The sequence below is a fragment of the Notothenia rossii genome, assembly GCF_949606895.1.
Source record: "Notothenia rossii genome assembly, chromosome: 3".
Classification (NCBI taxonomy): domain Eukaryota; kingdom Metazoa; phylum Chordata; class Actinopteri; order Perciformes; family Nototheniidae; genus Notothenia; species Notothenia rossii.
The window spans coordinates 66,606,129-66,625,910 of NC_136901.1; the positions used below are offsets into that span (position 1 = coordinate 66,606,129).

At 44.6% G+C, this 19,782-nt stretch overlaps 1 protein-coding gene across 3 annotated transcripts in view; it reads right to left on the reverse strand.

The window, feature by feature from the left end:
• The window catches only part of gpc3 (glypican 3), a 172,764-nt gene that overhangs the window by 14,746 nt on the left and 138,236 nt on the right, over positions 1-19,782 (reverse strand). For all 3 annotated transcript variants that reach the window (XM_079670943.1, XM_079670944.1, XM_079670945.1), the window contains exon 7: positions 14,753-14,939. In XM_079670943.1, coding sequence (XP_079527069.1) covers positions 14,753-14,939 — 187 coding nt within the window. The remainder of the gene's footprint in view (positions 1-14,752; positions 14,940-19,782) is intronic.

The window sequence follows — 19,782 nt, forward strand, 5'->3', positions numbered from 1 at the left end:
AAAAATAAGTGCGATTAAAATGCGTAAAAATTTTTAACGCGTTAATTTTTGTTTAATTAATTAATCTTAATTAACGCGTTAAAGTCCTGGCCCTAATATATATTGCTAAAACTGTGTAATATACCAGGCTGCTAAATTCTCCAAACTGTTACAGTCAGAACACGTAACATGAAGGTGCCGGGCAGCGCGGTCCCGTGGGTTAGATGCGCATTCATAATGCAGAGAAAAATAACTCTCAGAATAACGTTATTAGCACATTTTACAACTTGAGGACCGAATGTTTTTAATAAGGGCTATACAAACGTTCATACTGGGTAGTTTATTTAGTTAAAAAAAAAAAATCCAACAATTTACAGACCACTCTTTCCCAATGTTAGTCAATGGGAAAAAGTGTTTCCGGGCCCAGCAACCTAAAGAAAGTTTAGTACCGCCGTTTGGCCACAACGAATATTCTCATCAGAGTCCGGCGCACTTCCTGGGGGCTTGGATTCAACATGTTGAATCGGCCGTGCGTCGGCCACAGGCAGTCGGACAAAGAAATCACTCTGATTGGCTGTTCAGCTAGCGAATCAGTGAGAGAAGAAACGGTTGCTTGAGAATGTCTTCCACAAGCAACACTCCAATGGCTGATAGCTCCAGTACCGCACAAAACATGTTTTCGATGGACGAGAGTGAAAATGGAACGCACACGCTATTTGTTGTTTGTTTAAATAACGTAGTCTGTTTTTCTTCTCTGTCTTCCGGTTGTTGCCTCTTTTGAATGACGAATACACACTACCGCCGCTTGCTGGTAAGGAGAGTTATTGCCACTCGCATGCGCAGTTCGTACGTGCTCGGCTGAAGTCTTTGCGGTGTGTTCCAGTGCGACACATGGCCAAGACGCAGGAGAACACGCCGACGCAACAGTCGGCGTCGGATTCGGCGAGTTCTCTGGTGACTGCTTGGTGTGTCAGGGCCTTTACTTTCACTTCTACCTCCATAACTACAGTAAAGAAACCCTCAAGCCGGGTACTTAACTCATTGGCTGAAATGAGGCAGTTATCAGCAGACTGGGGGGTTGAGTGGGAAACGCCCAGGTGTCAGTGTTTTATAACTATGTAGATACGAGGCAGAGGGCCATAAAAAAGACTTGGTTAGCAAGAACAGTTGAAAAAGTCATGCTTTACTCCTCAGTGGCTTCTGTATTTCACTGCTCTCCTCCCTTCTTTTTCATCTGTTCTGTGATCTGCAGTGACTTGATGGTCACCTGCTGCTCTGCATCTGTCCTGCTGCTGACGCTGAGCAGAGTTTTTCCTCTCTCTCTCTGTGTGTGTGTGTGTGTGTGTGTGTGTGTGTGTGTGTGTGTGTGTGTGTGTGTGTGTGTGTGTGTGTGTGTGTGTGTGTGTGTGTGTGTGTGTGTGTGTGTGTGTGTGTGTGTGTGTGTTATTATATCAGTAATAACGCAGCTCTGAGGGCAGGAACGCCAACTATGAGTTGAGCTGTCCCCTGTCCAGCCAGATGCAGGGCACACAGACATACACTCACACATTTCTGACATAACTCCTGGTGGCTGTGCGCACACATACTCACTTTCTCCTGCACACTGTCACATCTGAGTTCCTAAAATAACAGACAGCTCCAAATTGAATTAGCCGTCTCATCTGATCTGTGTACGGCTCTCCCTCGGTGGGAGTGATCCAGTGAGAGGAAGTGGCTGATCTGAGACTGTGTGATCAGAGGGAGCAGCCAGGAGTCCCACTAAGCCGGGGCTTTGGCCTGCTCTCGTTGAGTAGAAACACAGAGAGCAGGGGCCCTTCCTCCTGAGTCCCTGGAGCCCAAGGCCCCAACGCTGCCATCTTTAAACAGAGGAAGGAGGCAAATAAATAAAGCCTCCAAAAAGGCATCTCCTGTGAATTTCTTTGCCGTTACGACATCATTTGAACGGCGGCCAGCGGACAATTAACTTTTTTTCCTGTCCTGTGTCTTCTGACATGGCAGTGGGCAGACATTCTTCTGGGCTCTGAAAGAACGATTTGTCACTGTCGACAGCAGCGCATTGTACTGCCGAGCCAATTAAGCTCAAGGTGCAATTCGATACAGCTTTTATATACACTGTGTATAAGAGAGAGGGCGGGTGGGGGGACATGCGCGTCTGCATTTGTGTGTTTGTGTGCGGATGATTGAGTGGGGGGTGTGCGCCCGACCCTGTGTGTGTTTCTGAAAAAAGCTGGAGTCTAAGTGGTGGAGCATTGTGTTGGTGTGCTTTACAGCAGCAATAATGTGAAGGGGAGAAAAGAAAAAGTCTAAGGCTGTGAAAAAAATCCTTCAAACCAGGGGCGGGGGGGAGAAAAGAGTCTCTCTTGCTAGTTTAAACACTTCTTGGACATGAGCAGCACCACAGAGGGGCCTTGTTCTGCAGGCTTTAAAAACAGCCCAACAGGGACTGAACAGTATGCAAACTTAGATCCCCTACACTCCTACACAGGCCTGGGAATAATATTATCCCGGTGTCATTAGTGATGAACACCTGTGCCTGTGTAGCAAAGTATAGACGGAGTGAGAGTGAAAGAGGGGAAAACAGACAGACAGAAGTAGCCTCTCTTTCTTCTCCCCTTTTCGGCTTTTTTAAGGGAGGAGCCAGGACAGTGGACACGATTAGCCACATAGATGGATAACTCCTGGCCAGAAATAGAGCCACAATCCCGAATGTGATTAATGTGACCAATGAGGGCCCTTGTGGCTTTCAGCGGAGCCGAGTCCTCCTCCTGCCTCCCGTCTATTAGGCCCTTCCATTTTGAGACACCTCAAAGGAGGCCACCTTGCTAGCGTACCCCTGCTAGTTTTGTTGTGGCCTTATGAGCTCCAGTTACGACCCAGGGGAGAGGTCAACAGTCCACACACTGACTTGTTACACTGAAGCGCTGCTCTCAGAATCAGCAGGTAGGTCAGTTACAAGCAAGTCATTGGACCCTGTCTGGGCGATCATTTTATATACCGTAATTTTCGGACTATAAGCCGCGCCTTTTTCGACCCTGCGGCTTATATAACGGTGCGGCTGATCTATGAATTTTTACAGCTAACGGCCACTAGGGGACCTCCTAAATCTATGTATTTTACAGGTTACAGTCCACCACCTTTAACTCTATGGGCTCTATGGCCGGTCCGCGCCCCCCACCTTTAAGCGGCGGGCTCCAGCAGGAAAAGCTGGAGGCCGGAAAAGAGTGAGACAGGTATCGCGCAAATGTAAAAGTGGAACCGAGAGTGGTACGAGAGACAGAACGAGAGCAAGACAGACAGACATTACGAGAGCGAGACAGTTTGTCCCCGTACCACTGGTTGAAAACCACTGCTGTAGATCACTATCGGTACGTGCGCTGGGAGCGCACCGTTTAAGTTTGAAAGTTGAAAAGTTTGTGTGTCTGAAACGCTATGTGATACAGTACAGTTTACACAGCACAGTACATGTTCTGTAGCTACTATTGCACTAAATGGTAACACTTGAATACGTTATGCAAATATGCAACTGGTTTGTTGAAATGTTAATAAAATGGGAGCTCCCTCAAACAGCCATCTCTTTCCCGACAATCCCCTCTGTGCACGAACCCTTACATATGGTAATTAAACATTAAAACACCTGCGGTTTATAGTCCAGTGCGGCTTATATATGTACACATCATTCCATTTAGCTGCTGCGGCTTATATTCAGGTGCGCCTTATAGTCCGGAAAATTACGGTAATAATTTTTAGCATTTCAATGGAATTGCATTGTGATGAGACCATATATCGAGATCTGGTGATACACAATTATGTCGATTAACATTAGAAGAAGACATACTTTTATTATTCCCAAGGGGAAATTCATTACTCTGTAATTACATTACATGCAGTTTAACGTTATACACATAGGTACAAATATTGTACACTCCCTACAGACAGAGCTACTGCCGCTCCCGCCCATAATAACTAACATTTCTTCAAATTGTGATCAAACGGAGTTGAAACAATATTTTCTTAATCTGATTATGTTTTTGGGGACATGCATGAAAAAAATGTCAGTGTTACATTTTAAATATTTATTTTTTCTCATGATAATTTCCCTTGAAACTGTTTTTTTTGCAGCACATTACTTAAATAAATGAGAAAATCCTCTTTTTTGTCAAGTATTAAATTCCCACAGGGGTGAATGTAGTTATTTCACATTAACTATTCATTTGTTTTATAACCAGAAATAATTCCATGTCAAGAATTATATAAATATTGAGATATAAAATGACCTATGTGTTGATAGAGGATTTTGTCCTAGTGCTAATTCAGACTTTATGTTTTCTTTAGGGACCATTCCTCAGGAGAACAGACAAATAAATCCAGTCTGTGGTTTTCATGGGGAGCGGATGTTTGTTTGGATCCCTCTAACAGGTCAAACAGTGGCTGGAGTGTGTGTGTGCATGTATAAATATATATGTGTGTGTTGGTGCAGAGGGAACGGGGGAAAGAGGGAGAGGGGGGGACAGAGTCTGGAGTTTTGTTTCCAGCAGTGCTCGGTGCCTGAGGCTTGTCGTTTACAGTCGTCACAACAAGCCAACTATGTAGTAAAATTGCAACAGTGAGTGTAAAGCTACATTTTCTAGCACACTGCGACTACAGGTGATGATTACATGATACAGAAACATGCAGGAAAGGCTTTATTTGTGCTGTCTAGTATTTTTTAGTAAACATGTTCCTGAAACGCAGCTGAATTACTTCCATGGGGAGGTGCACATCAGTAGCCAGTTGACACATTATTCTAACCCCGCTGGCGAGTGTGTTCCTTCATGGTCCAGTACACTTTATTCAGTACATGTGTGCTATGCACAAAGGCCTTTTTTTGGTCAGATAAGTATGTGGAATGTTAAGTCTCCAAACACAGGTGCTTCTTATGAAACGCGAGAGATGGTTTAGATTGCCGCTACATTGGCAGACGATGTGTGCGCATAACACACCTAAGCTGGTCAAATTTGATCTAGGTTTTAAAGGTTTGTCAGCTTAAAATATATTATGGTTTCTGAGGTAAAGCAAATATGTTATCGCTCGTCTCATCTTCTCAAACCATTCCCTTAAATATTAAACTCAGCAAATTCGGAAATGGAAGGGCTGATTTGTGTGCAATCTTTTGTGAGGAGCGGCACTTACAAAGAAGACAACGGTTCTGTACAAATATGATAGGAAGGGCTGGATTGATTTATCGGGACTTATCTAAAAGAGGGGAACAGATACAGAGCTGACCTGAGATTATTGGTTTGTTTGTTGCATTGAGTAACTTCTGTGACTCGGCCAGGGCTATTTGTCCAAGGACATTGCTGCTTAAGAGCCGTGAAGGAACAGAGGGAGCGGTGCAGGATGCTTCTGTCCATGGGCTGGCGGGAATGTGGCCGTCTGCCTCCACACCCACAGGCCGACCACAGGGGCGCTCGGAGAGGCTGGGAATGTCGGGCCAAGACAAACGGGACGCCCAGAGGAGGCCCTGCCCCGGGCCTTTGCTACAGCAGCGCTCTATGTGCTGCTCTGGCCTCCCAACCTCCACAACACTCACTGTTATTCCAGGCCGAGAGACCCTCCCACACAGAGGGCAAAAGAGTAAGATGCTGACATGATGCTAAGGAGGACTTAATAGAGTTCTAACAAGTCTCAAAGGATATGTGACATAAGACGTTTTTAAAAGGAGTTAGGAGACTAGAGGAAGTCTGGCCAAACAGGAAACAGTATAAGAACTTTGGATTGAGAGGAAGAAAAGTCAAAAGCAGGGAGACTCCAAACTCGGAATTTGTGGGTCCGCTCTGACAATAAATGAATAACCCGGCTGTCAAAAGGGGGAAACCAACTCTCTCAGACGCTTTCCAAATTGTGGCTTTGTGGGACAAACGCAAGTCAACACCTATTAATTAACATGTTGAGCGAAGGGAGGTGGTGTCAGTGAGGGGATGACCAGCGTGCTGCACCCGTTGGCCTCTCCCTGGGCCATCCAGATTAGATTTACTCCAAAGTATTTATATTCCCTACTTCCAGTTACAGCTAATATGATTGCAGTAGGAGAAGGAGCTCGAAGGGGAATAAAAGCTGGAAACAGAGACATAAATCTGACTGAACTTCTCGGCTCTGCAAGGGTGGAAAGTGTTTGAGCGGGCGAGAGGGGTAAAAACCATAACAAATCAAACGTACAAAGAGTTGATTCTGTGCTGAGGGGCTTGTTAAGGGTGGGGAGCGCCGCTGCGTACAGAGAAGGCCTGTAACCTCCGGCAGCTCTGAGGTCGGTGCTGACGGAGGGTCAAGAGATTGTCAGGGATCGACGGTTAGGGGTGTTTCTGGAGAGATGGAACAATGGTGTTTCTTATCAGTGTGAGAGAGGGGCAGATAAAGCGGGACTCGGACGCAGAGAGCCAGGAGTGGCTGTGCACGGAGCCGAGCTGATGACCTGTGAGTCAGCGTTCCAGTTTGGAGGACGTCCTGGTCAGGGAGCCTCTGAGGAACGCATTCTTCGGATGCTATCTTTATCTTGTAATAATGAGGGAAGCTGACATCCCACACATATCTGTTTCCATTCTCCTCCTAGAGAGCAGTCGGTCCGGTGCAGGAAATGTGGCTGGCATATCGAGACGTGTGTTTGTTATGCAAATGCCCCTGCCGAGAAACACGCAGAATTCTCCCCTACATTCCTGTCAAGGCGAGGCGGACTGAAGGCCAGGAGTGACAATTTGGCTCTACACATGGAGAGCTCCTGTTGAGCACTTTCACTGTCTATCTGAGCCCTTTTTAGTGGTCGGCCTGTGGTTTTCCTCACAGTCTCTCAGCAGGACTCCTGCAAAGTTCGCTGTGTCGTTGTGTTAATTTCCAGAATGGGCTGGACCAACATAGAGGGAGCCGGCCAAGGGGAGAACATGATGGATTCAGGGAGAATTTAGGAGCCGCAGGTGAAAGTAGAGGGTTAACACGTAGAATGCAAACCACCCAAACCCTCAACCAGGGCTTTTAAAGACATTCCCACAAAATGGCTGCTGTGTGTCACTGTGGCGGAGAGCGGCGGAGAAACGGACCTCGAGAATGGTCCCGCTGTGTGCAGTGTGTTTGTGGACTGTGGCTGAGCTGATGGACATGACCCAGGAACAGGCCTGCAATCAATTTAGTGAGTCCAAAAATTGCCTGTGAATGTAAATAAAGCTCTTGAGCAAACAAACGCTTTTCCAAGAGGCACACACAAACACAGAAATGCACAGGCCTACAAAATGAATAAAACGCCCCCCTCGTGTAGACGATGAGTCGGCTCTGTGCGCTTGTATCCACAGAAATTAAAACCAGGGCTCTTCTTCCTGCCTTCTGGCTAATCTTAAGGGTTTTATCCCTGGATTGATTTGAGAAAGCGCCATGGCAGAAGACCAACAAGGGCCCAATAAGAGGGTAACTTCATCCCTGTGTTCCTCTCCTCCCTTTTTCACCCTCTCCTCGCCCATCTTCCCCTCCGCTGCCACCACTCCCAGGCCCATAACTAGGGACACACAGGGCCTTGTGGCTGGTTCAGGGAAGAACGAGAGTGAGAGACTGCAGCTCTTACTAGCCAAGCCTGTTTACACAGATGGTGGCAAGCTTCATTATTTTTGTGAGGGGCGTGGAGGAGGTGGGGAAGGAGGAGGATTGGCTGAATTTACAGAGGTTGTTTATAAGCTCAAGCAGGGAAGGAAGTAGAGAACACTCGGTCAGAACACGTATGTGTGTTACAGATTATCAGGCTCTGCACAAACACCACCCGTCAACCTTTCAACACCTCCTCTACCCCACGGTTTTTACGTTTTAATCAATTTTAAGACCTCTCCAGAAATATTATATATGCGCTCTGGAAAGAAGTCATTACTTTAAGTTCATCGTTCAACGTGTAAAGAATAAACAGATTTCTGTTGGCTAAAGAATGAACATTTTGTCAGCCAAGGATGAGAAAATCTCTTTATGGATTGAGGGATTTAGATTTGCAGGAAGGCGGCAGATCGCCTTCAGCTGAGCAAGAACATCTGCTCGTTTTATCTTTATCTCCTTCTTTTCTCTGGAAAATAAATAAATCATAATTATGCTGTTCCACTGGTGCAAAAACATACTTGGTAAAGTCTGAATGTTATTGTCATTGCCAAAGCCTTTCATTGTTGGAGGCATTTAAAAGAGTTTGATTTATACGTTTTGCTTATGGTTAGTAATTTCCACTGGCATAAAATAACAAAACTGAAAGTCTACAAAAATGCTGGCATCTCTGTGGGGGCTGTACTAACCCAGTGGTGAACATAACAAAAATGGACTCAATCATGTTCACTTTTCAGTGTTGAGTAGGAGATTTACTTCCTTTTGCATAGCTTTCTAATTGTACGGCTACATTCAAATTTGCATAGTGAGTCAAGTAGTTAAATGACCTTTTTGCTATTTTGTTTTGTGTAGTTAACTGCTGAAGCTGCCAACAATTTAAGGCCATACAAAGAAATGTTATCATTGCTCTACTGTGATTAAACAGATTTTATTCTGCTCTTACAAAAGGTATGCCAATTGTTTAGACCAATGGATGTTCATCTTTTAAAGGGGCCCTATTATGCTAATTTGCAAGTTCATATTTGTATGTTTTGCCTCTACTGTGACATGTTTACATTCTTTAATGTTGAAAAAAAGGTCTTTATTTTTCTCATACTGCCTGTGCTAGAGCACCTCTTTTCACCCTCTGTCTGAAACCAGAGCCCAGTCTGCTCTGATTGGTTAGGTGGCGGGCGGTGTTGTGACCTGTCAGCCTCTTGAACTGTCCCGCCCCTTAGCCTTTCTCGTACAATGTGTTGGAGTGCTAACCAATATAAGAGGCAGTTTAAGGTAGTGATGTCATTATGATTCTGAAATTAGAAAAATTAGTCCAATGGAGACGTTTTAAGCAGGGTTTTAGTCTTTGCAGACCATTTACATACACAAAAACCTATATAACAAACTGCAGGAAAGAGAAAGCCCCCTAAAGCATAATAGGGCCATAAAAAAAGGTGAACATTTAAGACTTTTTTGTGGTATGGATTGAAAAAAGCAAGAGTTTTTTTTTGCTTTTTTTTAAGCAACCCCATGTCTTAAAAATATGTTTTTTTTCAAAACGATGTTTTGAAATAAACATAGTTGAGTGTTGCTGGTTCGTATCACATGCATATTTTCCATTTCAGTGTTTCTTTTACAAAATAGTAGTTGTAGTTATGCAAAAAATATTTCTTCCCTAGGTTAGTTTTGCTTTAGTTCATGTTTTTCAGTGTGACGTTATTGGTAGCTTCCAAAACACTGTCCCATTTATTAAGTCCACGAGGAATAAGTTAATATTCTGGTTCTGTTTGTCAACAGGTAAAACTACTTTTTCGAGTTCCATGAAACTTGGAGGTAGTTATAGCATGGGCAACAGAGGAACTCAACCCATTTCGGAGTGAATCAGGATCGCTAGGTGGATATACGCATTATTTAGTCCTGATTGAGGTAGACCTCAAACAGTGATACATTGGTTAAGTCTGCATGCTTTTGTGGCTATGTATCACCCGGTCCTGCGTGCTGTTGAAAACCACAGGGGACTCAGGCCATGTGGGCACCCAGATTCCTCCTTTACCCAAACACCTGCACTCCTCTTCACACATCTGCATGGCCTGTTTCCTTCGGTCTCACGCTAGCCCTACTTAGCAACCACATGTGGACAGCTCCAAAACACGAGGCAAATTCATGAGTGCGGTAGCTCAAATAATCAGCTTTATGAAACTATATGGAGCTTAAAGGAGGAGGGAATAGTTTACATGGTGGATGCACCCAGAGCGGCCAGGGCTAATGTCAACAGTGTCTGGATTATGGCTTTTTTGATGAAGACATGTGGCAAACACTACTGCAGAGGACCGGCGCCGTTTGACTCACCTATCAGTTGCCGGGGGTCAGGGGGTCACAGCTGCAGTTAATTAACATACCAGCTCTTCGTATTGGCATGCACGTACGGCTGTCAATTGGACCCACATAGAGAGTAAAGAATGTTTAGGTTTCCCAGTGTATCAAGCTTTAAGCTTATCAAAGGTGTTTTTGTCTCTTTCTGTTCTTTCCCCACATTCTTTCATCACCTTCTTCTTTATTTTTACTCGCTCCTTTGTTCAAGCCACAACATTTGTAGCAGACCTGAAAGGTGAGCCCGGCCGAGGCTCTCACCGTAAGCCGCGTGTTTCACATTACAGGAATATTTCCACTTTGTATTTTGCTTACCTCCGGCGCTGATAAAATGCTCAGGAGGCTTCAGAAAGTACAGCCTTCCTTCGGGATGCTTACAGTGACCGAATGTCTGAGTGCAGGAATATAACAAGAGGCCTATTCAGGCGGCTCCTGCTGAGCATGGCGAGGTGCAGCTCACAGCGGAGGGCCCCGCTCCCTCCAGCTCAGCAAGAAAACACACAAGGCTCAGCTCTGCGCTGCTGGGCCGTGGCAGAGCCCACCAACGGTTGGCTTTCAGACTGCTGAATGTTTCCAAACTGCATGAAAAACCCATTTCAACTTATTTAGTCTAGCAGTTAGCGTTGGACTCCTAAATAGCCCTCTTTGTAAGTGGTTTACAACTGAGTGGTCAACTCCTGCAATAAAAAACATTTTTGCGGATTATTCCCACGTTTTCTCAATCTGAATGGTTTTGTTTCGAGTCACGGAACATTACCGTGAGAAACATTGAATGATTTATTTCTCTGTGTAGCCACTTATCTTATAAAACTTCAAGAGCTGGAACTGTGGAAGCAAATTAAAGTCACTGGCATGTTTTTACCTTCACACTTTACATAGCAAATTATTGAGTATTCTGAGAATATTTCCGAACAAATTTGAAGTGACAGTGGAAAGTGAAGTGAGGCTTTGAGCAGATTGTATGGAGGTTCTTTGTTTCCTGCTGAGAACAGGTGTGCATGAAAGCACAGAAACAGGTGAGCCCTCATCATGAGTGTGAAATGGTCAACGCGGTATTACAGAATACAGGATAAGAAAATAAAAACTACACACACACCCAAATAATGCCATACACACACATTGCTGTATGTGTATTGCTGACACAATTTTGGATTGTAGAGTGGAGACAGGAGACACTTGTTTTACTGTTTTAATGGCTTATCAAGAGCACAAACACAACATCTTGGTGTCATTCTGGACTGCTCTCTCATCTGCACCCCACATAAAAAACATCACCCGGACTGCATTCTTTGTACTGTCTTAAAACCTTTCCTTGGAATATGTTATGAATTGTAAGGTGCCCTTGGTTGCTTTGAAAGGCGCCCCTAAATAGAATGAATTATCATTCTTCTTCTTCTTCTTCTTCTTCTTCTTCTTCTTCTTCTTCTTATTATTATCTGAAACGATGTAATAACTTTTAAAACTTTTTCCAGTCACTTGCCCCATGCATTCAGCAGCAGCAGGCCATTTATTTGATCCCGTTATGAAATGTCATCATTTCGACAATAAATAAATGCTACATAAACGTTATCTTGCACATTTTATCCAACCATCTCCGTTTCTAACTTTCAATATATTTTAAAAGAGATCTCTCTCATCTGCGTGCGGGGGCGGGGCCTGACAGACACGCTGCATCTATCTCTGGCTCAGACATGCCGCAGCGCTGTGCAGTGTGCACACAGTTCTGCTGGTAATGAATATTACATTTTGTGAGGAAACTTTTCCACCAATAATTCCAATTAGTATTCCAAAAATATATTCACTTCAGGTTTACGACAGTGACTGTAATCAGATTACTTGTTTTTCAAATGTAACGCCAGCTGAATACAGTTAGCCTACTTGATTTTTGTATTCTGATTACGTAACGCCGTTACATGTATTCCGTTACAACCTATGGTTACAACCCAGCCCTGCTTCTAGGCTACTATCCCGCAGCGCCTGCCTCTCTGTTGGACTCTGTCGCAGCGGGACGTGGTGCGGAGCGCATTAACCAGACTCTTCACAACGAAGAATCACTTCTTCTTCAAGGCAGGGAAGGTTTCGTAGTACGCAGTCTACTGTCCCGCAGCTGCTGTCTATTTGTTGGATTCCGGTACTGCACCTTACTCACGAGACGTTGTAAAAAAAAAAATGGGTGGGGGCCGAACGCAGTAACCACTCCGTCAACGCCACATTCACCCACGTCGTGCGGGCCGGATGAGAATGTCTGGCGGGCCGGATGTGGCCCGCGGGCCGCCAGTTGGTGGTTACTGTTATAGGCCAATGGGCGGGCATCTCTAAGGGTTTGATCAATCACAACAGAGCCAGCCAGCTAACCAATCAGAGCAGATTTGGCACTGGCGCTGCAGAAAAATATGATTTTTTTTAACATTAAAGCTTGTAAACATGTCACAGTAAAGGCACAACATGAACATTTGCATAATATGGCCTCTTTAATTAAAACAACAAATGTACTCTCCAGAAGATGTGTGCTATAATACATCCAAAGGCGGAGTAAAAAGTGGACCTATGTGACTTTTGAAAACATTTAAAAATCCCTTGTCTAATTCAGGGGAATGTTGATGCTAAAAGCAGATAACATTACGGACTCAGGTGACTGTTTGAGTCTTTACTACTTGCGTTACTGTCACCTAAGCGTTACCATATGAAATACATGATAGTTGACACTGTGAAAACAGAAAATCTTTCTCATATTGTCAGTCAGCTCATTGCGTCCCTCCGACGAAATGCAAGGATTTTCGCTAACCCTCACTATTTAAAACACACTTTTCTTTCTGGCTAAAGCAGGCATCTGGACTGTCACAGTTAGGAGAGGAAGGGGTCTTGTGAGAGTTGTAAACGGATGTTTTGATGTGGTCTCGTTGTTGTTAAGCGCAGCCCCCATTTACTTCAATTCATCAAGAATTTTCTCATTTTTTTGTTTGTATTGCAAGAAATACAAATAATAATTTTGTGGGTGAATTATTCCTTTAACAATGCACATATATAAGAAACTAACAACCAATAATGAAATCACCTGACCATGTCTTAACAGTGTTTATTTTCCCCTATCACATCTGTGAGGTTGTAATTTATTATAGCTGGTGTGAGGGAAGACTACAGATATCCCACCAATTCAATTAAACAGCTGCAGCCTTTGGTATTTATTATTAATTATTTGGTAATTAAAGCGTATCAACTTGTTTTATATCTTATTCATGTGACTTGATTGGATTGACCAATTAAATGAACTTACAGCAGAGAGGTCAGTGAGTGAGATCAGTCCAGTGCCTGTCAGTAAGTCTGGGTGAGGGTGGTGTATGGGTGAGGCGGGGGTGGCCCCTGTCCTGGAATAGCTCCCATGGCCTGGAATGCTCTGGGGAATGTGCAGCTTGGGGTTTGATTGGTCATGATGGGAAGTGTGTGTGTGTGTGTGTGTGTGTGTGTGTGTGTGTGTGTGTGTGTGTGTGTGTGTGTGTGTGTGTGTGTGTGTGTGTGTGTGTGTGTGTGTGTGTGTGTTGTGGTTGAGCAGCATTTGTGATCAAGAGGTTATGAAATCTGTGTGGAGAATGAGCGAGGACAGATCAATCATTACACAAGTTTAGGAAACATCCTCTGTGCGCTCGGCAGGTGGACAGCATGGCAGTGTGTGTGTAGGGGGGGGTTCTGTCTGCTTCTGTCCTGTCTGCACCTTGTTGTTGTGGCTCCTGTCACTTTACCCCCCCATGCCTCTTGTGTGTATGTGTGTCGCTCCACTCCAGGCTTTGTGAAACCAGATCTGCCTCGTCCATCTCGGAGCAGCAGAGCACAGACAGGCGGCCCATTAGGCCTCATGCTCTGCGGGTTGACCTTTGAACCCCCCTGGTCCCCTGTTTGACCAAAATGGGCTGAGCGGCCGTGCTAGGTCAGCGTTTTTCTGGGTCATCACAGGCTATCAGCGGCTATCTGTGTATCTGCCAATCAGCGGGGGACTCTCCAAGGTCTGCAAACATTACTGGCTCAAGTATACAAACAGGAAGATATTGGCCTCACACACACACTAAAGATGGACTTTAAAGGGTGCTTTAATTTCGCTGTGTCAGCCTTAAGACAGTGTAATAACTCTGTATCAGAGCAACGAGTCAGGCTAACAGGAGCGTGTAAGAGAGGGCATCAGAATCTCACGGCCCGGCCTGCTGGAAGCGATGGCCTCTGCAGGATTCCTGCGTTAACCCCCGGGTTCCTGCTCTCGCTCTCTGCCCGGCAAACCCAAATCTCTGCCACAACATCCCAGACATGAGGACTACTCCCTCTGCCGTGTTTGCTCAGCTGCGCCGGCTTTGTGTCGGTGTATCGAAACCCCCTTGTTCCTGCTCCCTTAGCTGTTTTCTCCCTCTTCTTCTGTTTGGTTTCTCTTCTCTCTACGCTTTGTAGCTTCATTTGTTCTTTGTTTGGCTTTGGGAGAACGCGTCTGACGTTTCCAGGGGATTGACGGCGGGGAGGTCAGGAGGTCGAAGTGAGGCGGCTACCTGAGGAAGTCTCACGTCTTGTGCCGCATAGTGTCGCAGGGGTGTCAACATGTACAGTAGTCGTGTAAACACCTCTCTGCTGTGCCCACTCTCTCTGTCTCACTGCAGCTACTCATGCACTTACAGGTTTTCAAAATAAATAGCTCCAATTTGGTTAGCAGGCGTAATAACTTAATAGCTTGGGCCCAAGATTTAAGCACAGTCTCATAAATGCAATTTAAGGTTATTTATGTGGATGCAGCAGCTCATTTGAAAGCACTAAAGTTGCAGTTAAAGTCCATTTTCAGACACAGTTTGGCTCTAACCTGCAAAGATGCGTAACCGCTTGCGTCTCGGAGGCGGCCCCAGGCCTGACACCCCGGTGCACTCGTCTTCATCGTCACAGTCACCGCTCTCGAATCCCTCTTCCCCCTCGTCGTTCCACCCGTCCCCTCCACTAACCCGCGACCGGGCTCTCCAGCGCTTCTCGGATACCGTCACCAGCCGCAGCAGCTGTGGGACAAACAGGAAGAGGTTTAAAGGTAATGAGGTTAAAAAGCACCCCGCCCTCACAAACTTCATGAATCATTCTGTGGCCGGAATGTGCCGGTGCATTAATGGTTTAACAATGCCATTAAAATAAATAAGGGGTGTCTCTTGAACCGAGCATGTACCGTGTGGTTAGAACAGCATGAGGGGAATTCCTGACAAAATCTCGGTGAGATCTGAAAGCGTTGGTATTTGACAAACGCTAATTATATCACCAGGCAGGAAAACAGTTTTGTTATCGGTGCCAGTTTTGTTATTTCTGTCCAAACGTGATTCATTCAAAGGTTTGTGGCTGTCTCTCCATGTAATTTACTGGTAGGAAAATAACCTAGTGGGCCAAGCAGACTGGTGCAATTGTGTTGTTACTGGCAAACAGTATTGTGCCCAGGTCACATCTAGACCTGGAAGTATTAAAAGATCCGACCCAACCCATGATTAAACAACATTGGCTGCTACACATTGACTTAGTTTAAAGCTCTTTATTTTTTAATCTCGTTTGAGATGGGTCTGCTGTTCTTGAATCACAAAACTCCCTTAAAAAAAGATGTTAAAAAATGCTGCAGAATAATTTTTATTTCTGATTTCTAGAGAAATAATTCAAAAATGTTTGTTCCTATCTACCCACATTTACTTAAAGCGGCACTTTCTGCTCATTTTCAGGTTCATTCTATTCTATCAATTAGACTGGCTTTAATGTTCAAAAAGTCTTTATTTTTCTCATACTGCCTGTGCTGCAGCACCTCTTTTCACCCTCTGTCTGAAACCAGAGCCCAGTCTGCTCTGATTGGGTCTGTTGTGATTTGTCAAACACTTAGAGAAGTCCCGCCCCTTAGCCTATCACGTACATGTGTGTTGGAGCACTAGCTAATACAAGCGTGAGTGTTACATAGTGATGTCACTGTTACAGAGGTGAACAAAGGTGCCCAATTAAGGCTTTTCAGGCAAGGGGGGAGTGTGTGGGAGAGAAACTCCCTCTGGATGGAACACAGGGATTTTGCAGACCATTTACATGCATATACAACACACTACAGGGAAGGGAAAACCCCCCAAAAAGCACAATAGGGCCTCGTTAATGTTTCCCTGGTCTTGTGAATGTGTTATGATGTAAAAAATAAAAAATGTACATTTTTGTAATATTCCGATTTATTTTATTCTCTTGACTAGGTTAAATTAGAAACATCTTTCTCAAGTAAGACCTTGCCAATATAGAAGCAAACAAGGCAAATACAAAAGGCAAAAATGTAAATCAACCCACAGATGAAACTCTGATATTATTATAAAGAGGGCTAAGACAACATGCAAGTCAAGCTCTTAAACAAACAAATCAGAAATTATTAGCAACTAAATCTTATTCCACTTTGGCCTCGGGCTGTAAAAGCAGATGTTGTTCAACTCAGATATTTTTCCCACGTGGATTACAGAAGCTCATAATTTGTTTGTGCAAAACAAACCAGAAGTGTTTATTGAGAACTGCGGTAAACTAATCAACTCATAAATAATAAAGAAATGTCCAAGAGCTGTAAAGCAATATCATAAAAAAATCTCTGAATTCCTTTTGACCAAATGTAAAAGGAGTGGAAGAAGAAAAACGTTATAAGCCCAATTACTACAACTCTGAAGAAAAGGGAACTTAAAACACAACTTTCGCATACTTCTTGTTGCATACCAGAAAAAAAGGATTCTGTCTTGTATCCACGGGTGAGAAACACGTGAGCCAGCTCGGAGACAACCTACATGGCCGCTCTCTGACCATCTTTCAGGCTCCACAACATCGCACATGATTGAGAGCCCTGCCAAGGTAACAGATGTGCTAAATTCCACCCGCCTGCCCTCCAAGCTTCCTTTCATCTAACCGCCCTCCCTCCTCCGTTGTTTTTTTTATTGATTTCCTTCCTATCTGCATAAGTCAGCATGCATTTTTTGTTGTTGTTTTTACTTGTTTTGGCTGGCTACGGGAGAAAATTGACTTCACATGGGCCTCGTCTCAAGTCAGCTGCAACGTCTGCCTGTGTGTTTGTGCGAGACGGAGAGCGGAGGTATGAAAACGAAACAGAGTTAATCACAGAATTACGTCACTTCAAACAGATAAACAACCCTGTGTCCCTCGCCCGCATAAACAAACCAGTCGACCCGGTCGAAGTGACATAAACTCCAAAGTTTGGAGAGAAAACAAACATCACCTTGTTCCCAGCATGGCTGCCATGCAACAAACCTCCATTCATTTCTCAACATTGAGGCCATACACGCACGATCGATGACCACAACATTTTCTAAAAGGCAGGACACTTAGAACGAGGGATGGACAAACAGTAAGACTCAGACAGGACGGTTGATCCGTAGGAACATTTTTACTTCTGTTTGAGGCCGCAGAGCAAAGCGCCACCAGTTGACAGAGCGGAGGCCTCAGGTGTCGCATTAAAACACGTCCCATGTACAAACCCTCCACGGGATGAATGGTGGTTTAATGTACTCGCCTGTTTTGTTACAGAAAGAACCATGTTTGCCTGCGTTTGCCGGAGTCCTTCATAGATTTACTGAGGTCTTGAAATTCCTTCTGGTGGTCTGTATCCTGGCAACTCAGTTGGACTTTGGTAAGGGGAGGGGCGCCTTGCAAACCAATTAAAAGGGCACACAAACACTTGTAAAGCAGGGAAAGAAAGATGTGGTTCAGGGTATTTTAGAACAAAACCTAAAAAAAGGTATGAGGAGTAAGGGGGAAAACACAGAGCAACTGTCGCGTCCCTGTTTAGAGCTCGGTGTGTGAACACTGCCATGTGTAAGTCACTACCTACCAGCAAACACAGCGACTCCCTTTAACACATAAACAGACATGCTGTGCTCGGACTCACTGTATACTGATGTTGGAAAACACAACTCTACATCCATGCTAGCACCTCTGTGAGGCTGAAATCAGCATGCTAACATGCGCACAATGCCAATGCTAACATGCTTGTGTTTAGTAGGTTTAATGTTTTACAGTGCTTAGCATCTTAAGTTAGCATTTTAGCAAACCCAACAAGTGTCTTTGGTAAAAGTGGTTTAATTTGAGATATTTGGTTATGATGGAAATCATTGGACGAATTCAAATGATGACCTGATGATGGAGCTACAAAAGTCTCTGGATAGCCAAAGTGTATGTAATCTATTCTGAGGGAAACACAAATGGCTGTACCCAATTTCATGGCAATCCATGTGATAGCTGCTGAGATATTTCAGTCTGAAGCTAAATGCAATGACCGACCAACAGATCAACACTGCCAGGGCTAGATCCAAAAAACACAACAGGATCTGAGAGTTTTACATTTTGGATACACAATCCAGTTCCAGACGCACATGTGAAGGAAGTAGGATCAAGAACACACAAGTTATAAATAACAGCAGATGATCAGCAGATGAAAAATAACACAAAAAAACGTTTTTGGGGAAGAACTTGGCTGTGTAATCATAGTCGTGGTCTCGATGTGCCAAAGCAGCAAGCCGTGCACTGCTTCACATGGGGGGGCGCTGTGCCTCTGTGGCACAGCGCTGTGGCTTCTGCCCACCGACTGACTGCCTCTGCCACGGCTGCGGTGGCGGGGAGGGGTGGGATGTATGTTTGTGTCGAAAGTGATGCTGCGCTTTTGGCATGGCTGAGCCGCAGTGTGATCCGGCAAGAGCCTCCAGATTTACCACAAGAGGGAGAAACCTCAAGTTGCTTCGGGCTGGAATCTTCTGCAATTAAAAAAAAAACTAAACCCAAGCAAAAGGAAGCAGGGAGGAAACAAATAAAAGACACATTTTTGGGGAGAAATATGCAGTATGTTTCGCATTAGGAGAGGAAATCGGGCGCTCTTGCTCTTCCCTTCTCTCTTCTGTTCTGTTCTGTTTTTCAGAGTTGCATCGGGTTCAGTCACTTCAGACATAAAGAACATGTAATCAGGACGGCAATAGACATCCCGCAGGACACAGAGTTCACATCCCTTGAACACAAAAGCGCAAGTCACACTAAGGAAACACAGGCTGAAAAGCTGCGTACAAAGCCCAAACATGTGGCCAATTGCTCAATGCAGGCCAGCCCAGACAGAGACACATAAACCGCAAGTCTGTCACTGCCTCCCACACATGACATGAACTCCACACAGGGTCACTGTTCCACACAACAGCTGCACCCGGGCCCGGCCACTGGTTGACCCGCGCCGATAGAAATCAACCTGCGCTCCTTGACCATCAGCTGTGGTCTTTAAGAGGAGCTGTAACCAAGATCCTGGTTTAAGTTTGACCTAAAAATCACATGAAAAAGGACAAAGACAAATAATGTAGTATTAACGTCATAACTGCTGAAGTGAATGAGTGATGTTGGGAAGAGGGAGAGGATGAGTAATGAAGACAGAAGACAAAAGGGTCTTCTTGTCAGTGTGTGTGATTGGGATCAGACCCTGTGTTATGTCCTCCACTCGAGCACAGGACTTGTCTGGACAAGACGCCCATGACTCGGCCCAGACAGAATCTGCTGCTGTGAATCTTTCTATCAATGCCTCAACACATCTTGTCTACAAATCTAATCTACACAACTACAGGCTTAGGAACCCAAACAGAGCACTTCTTGCAATATGTTCAGAGAGAAAGCCACCCTCAAACGTTGATGGTTTCTACAATTGCTCGGCGCTGATCACCACACACTGTTTTTTTTGTATAATAGTGATGAAAACTGACAAGACGTTTTGGGATTTTAATCATACAGTATTCTGTCTTTTTATACACATTTTACATATGAAAAACTGGTCCAAGTGTAATGTGATACGCATGATGTTGAGTGTAATATGGTTCA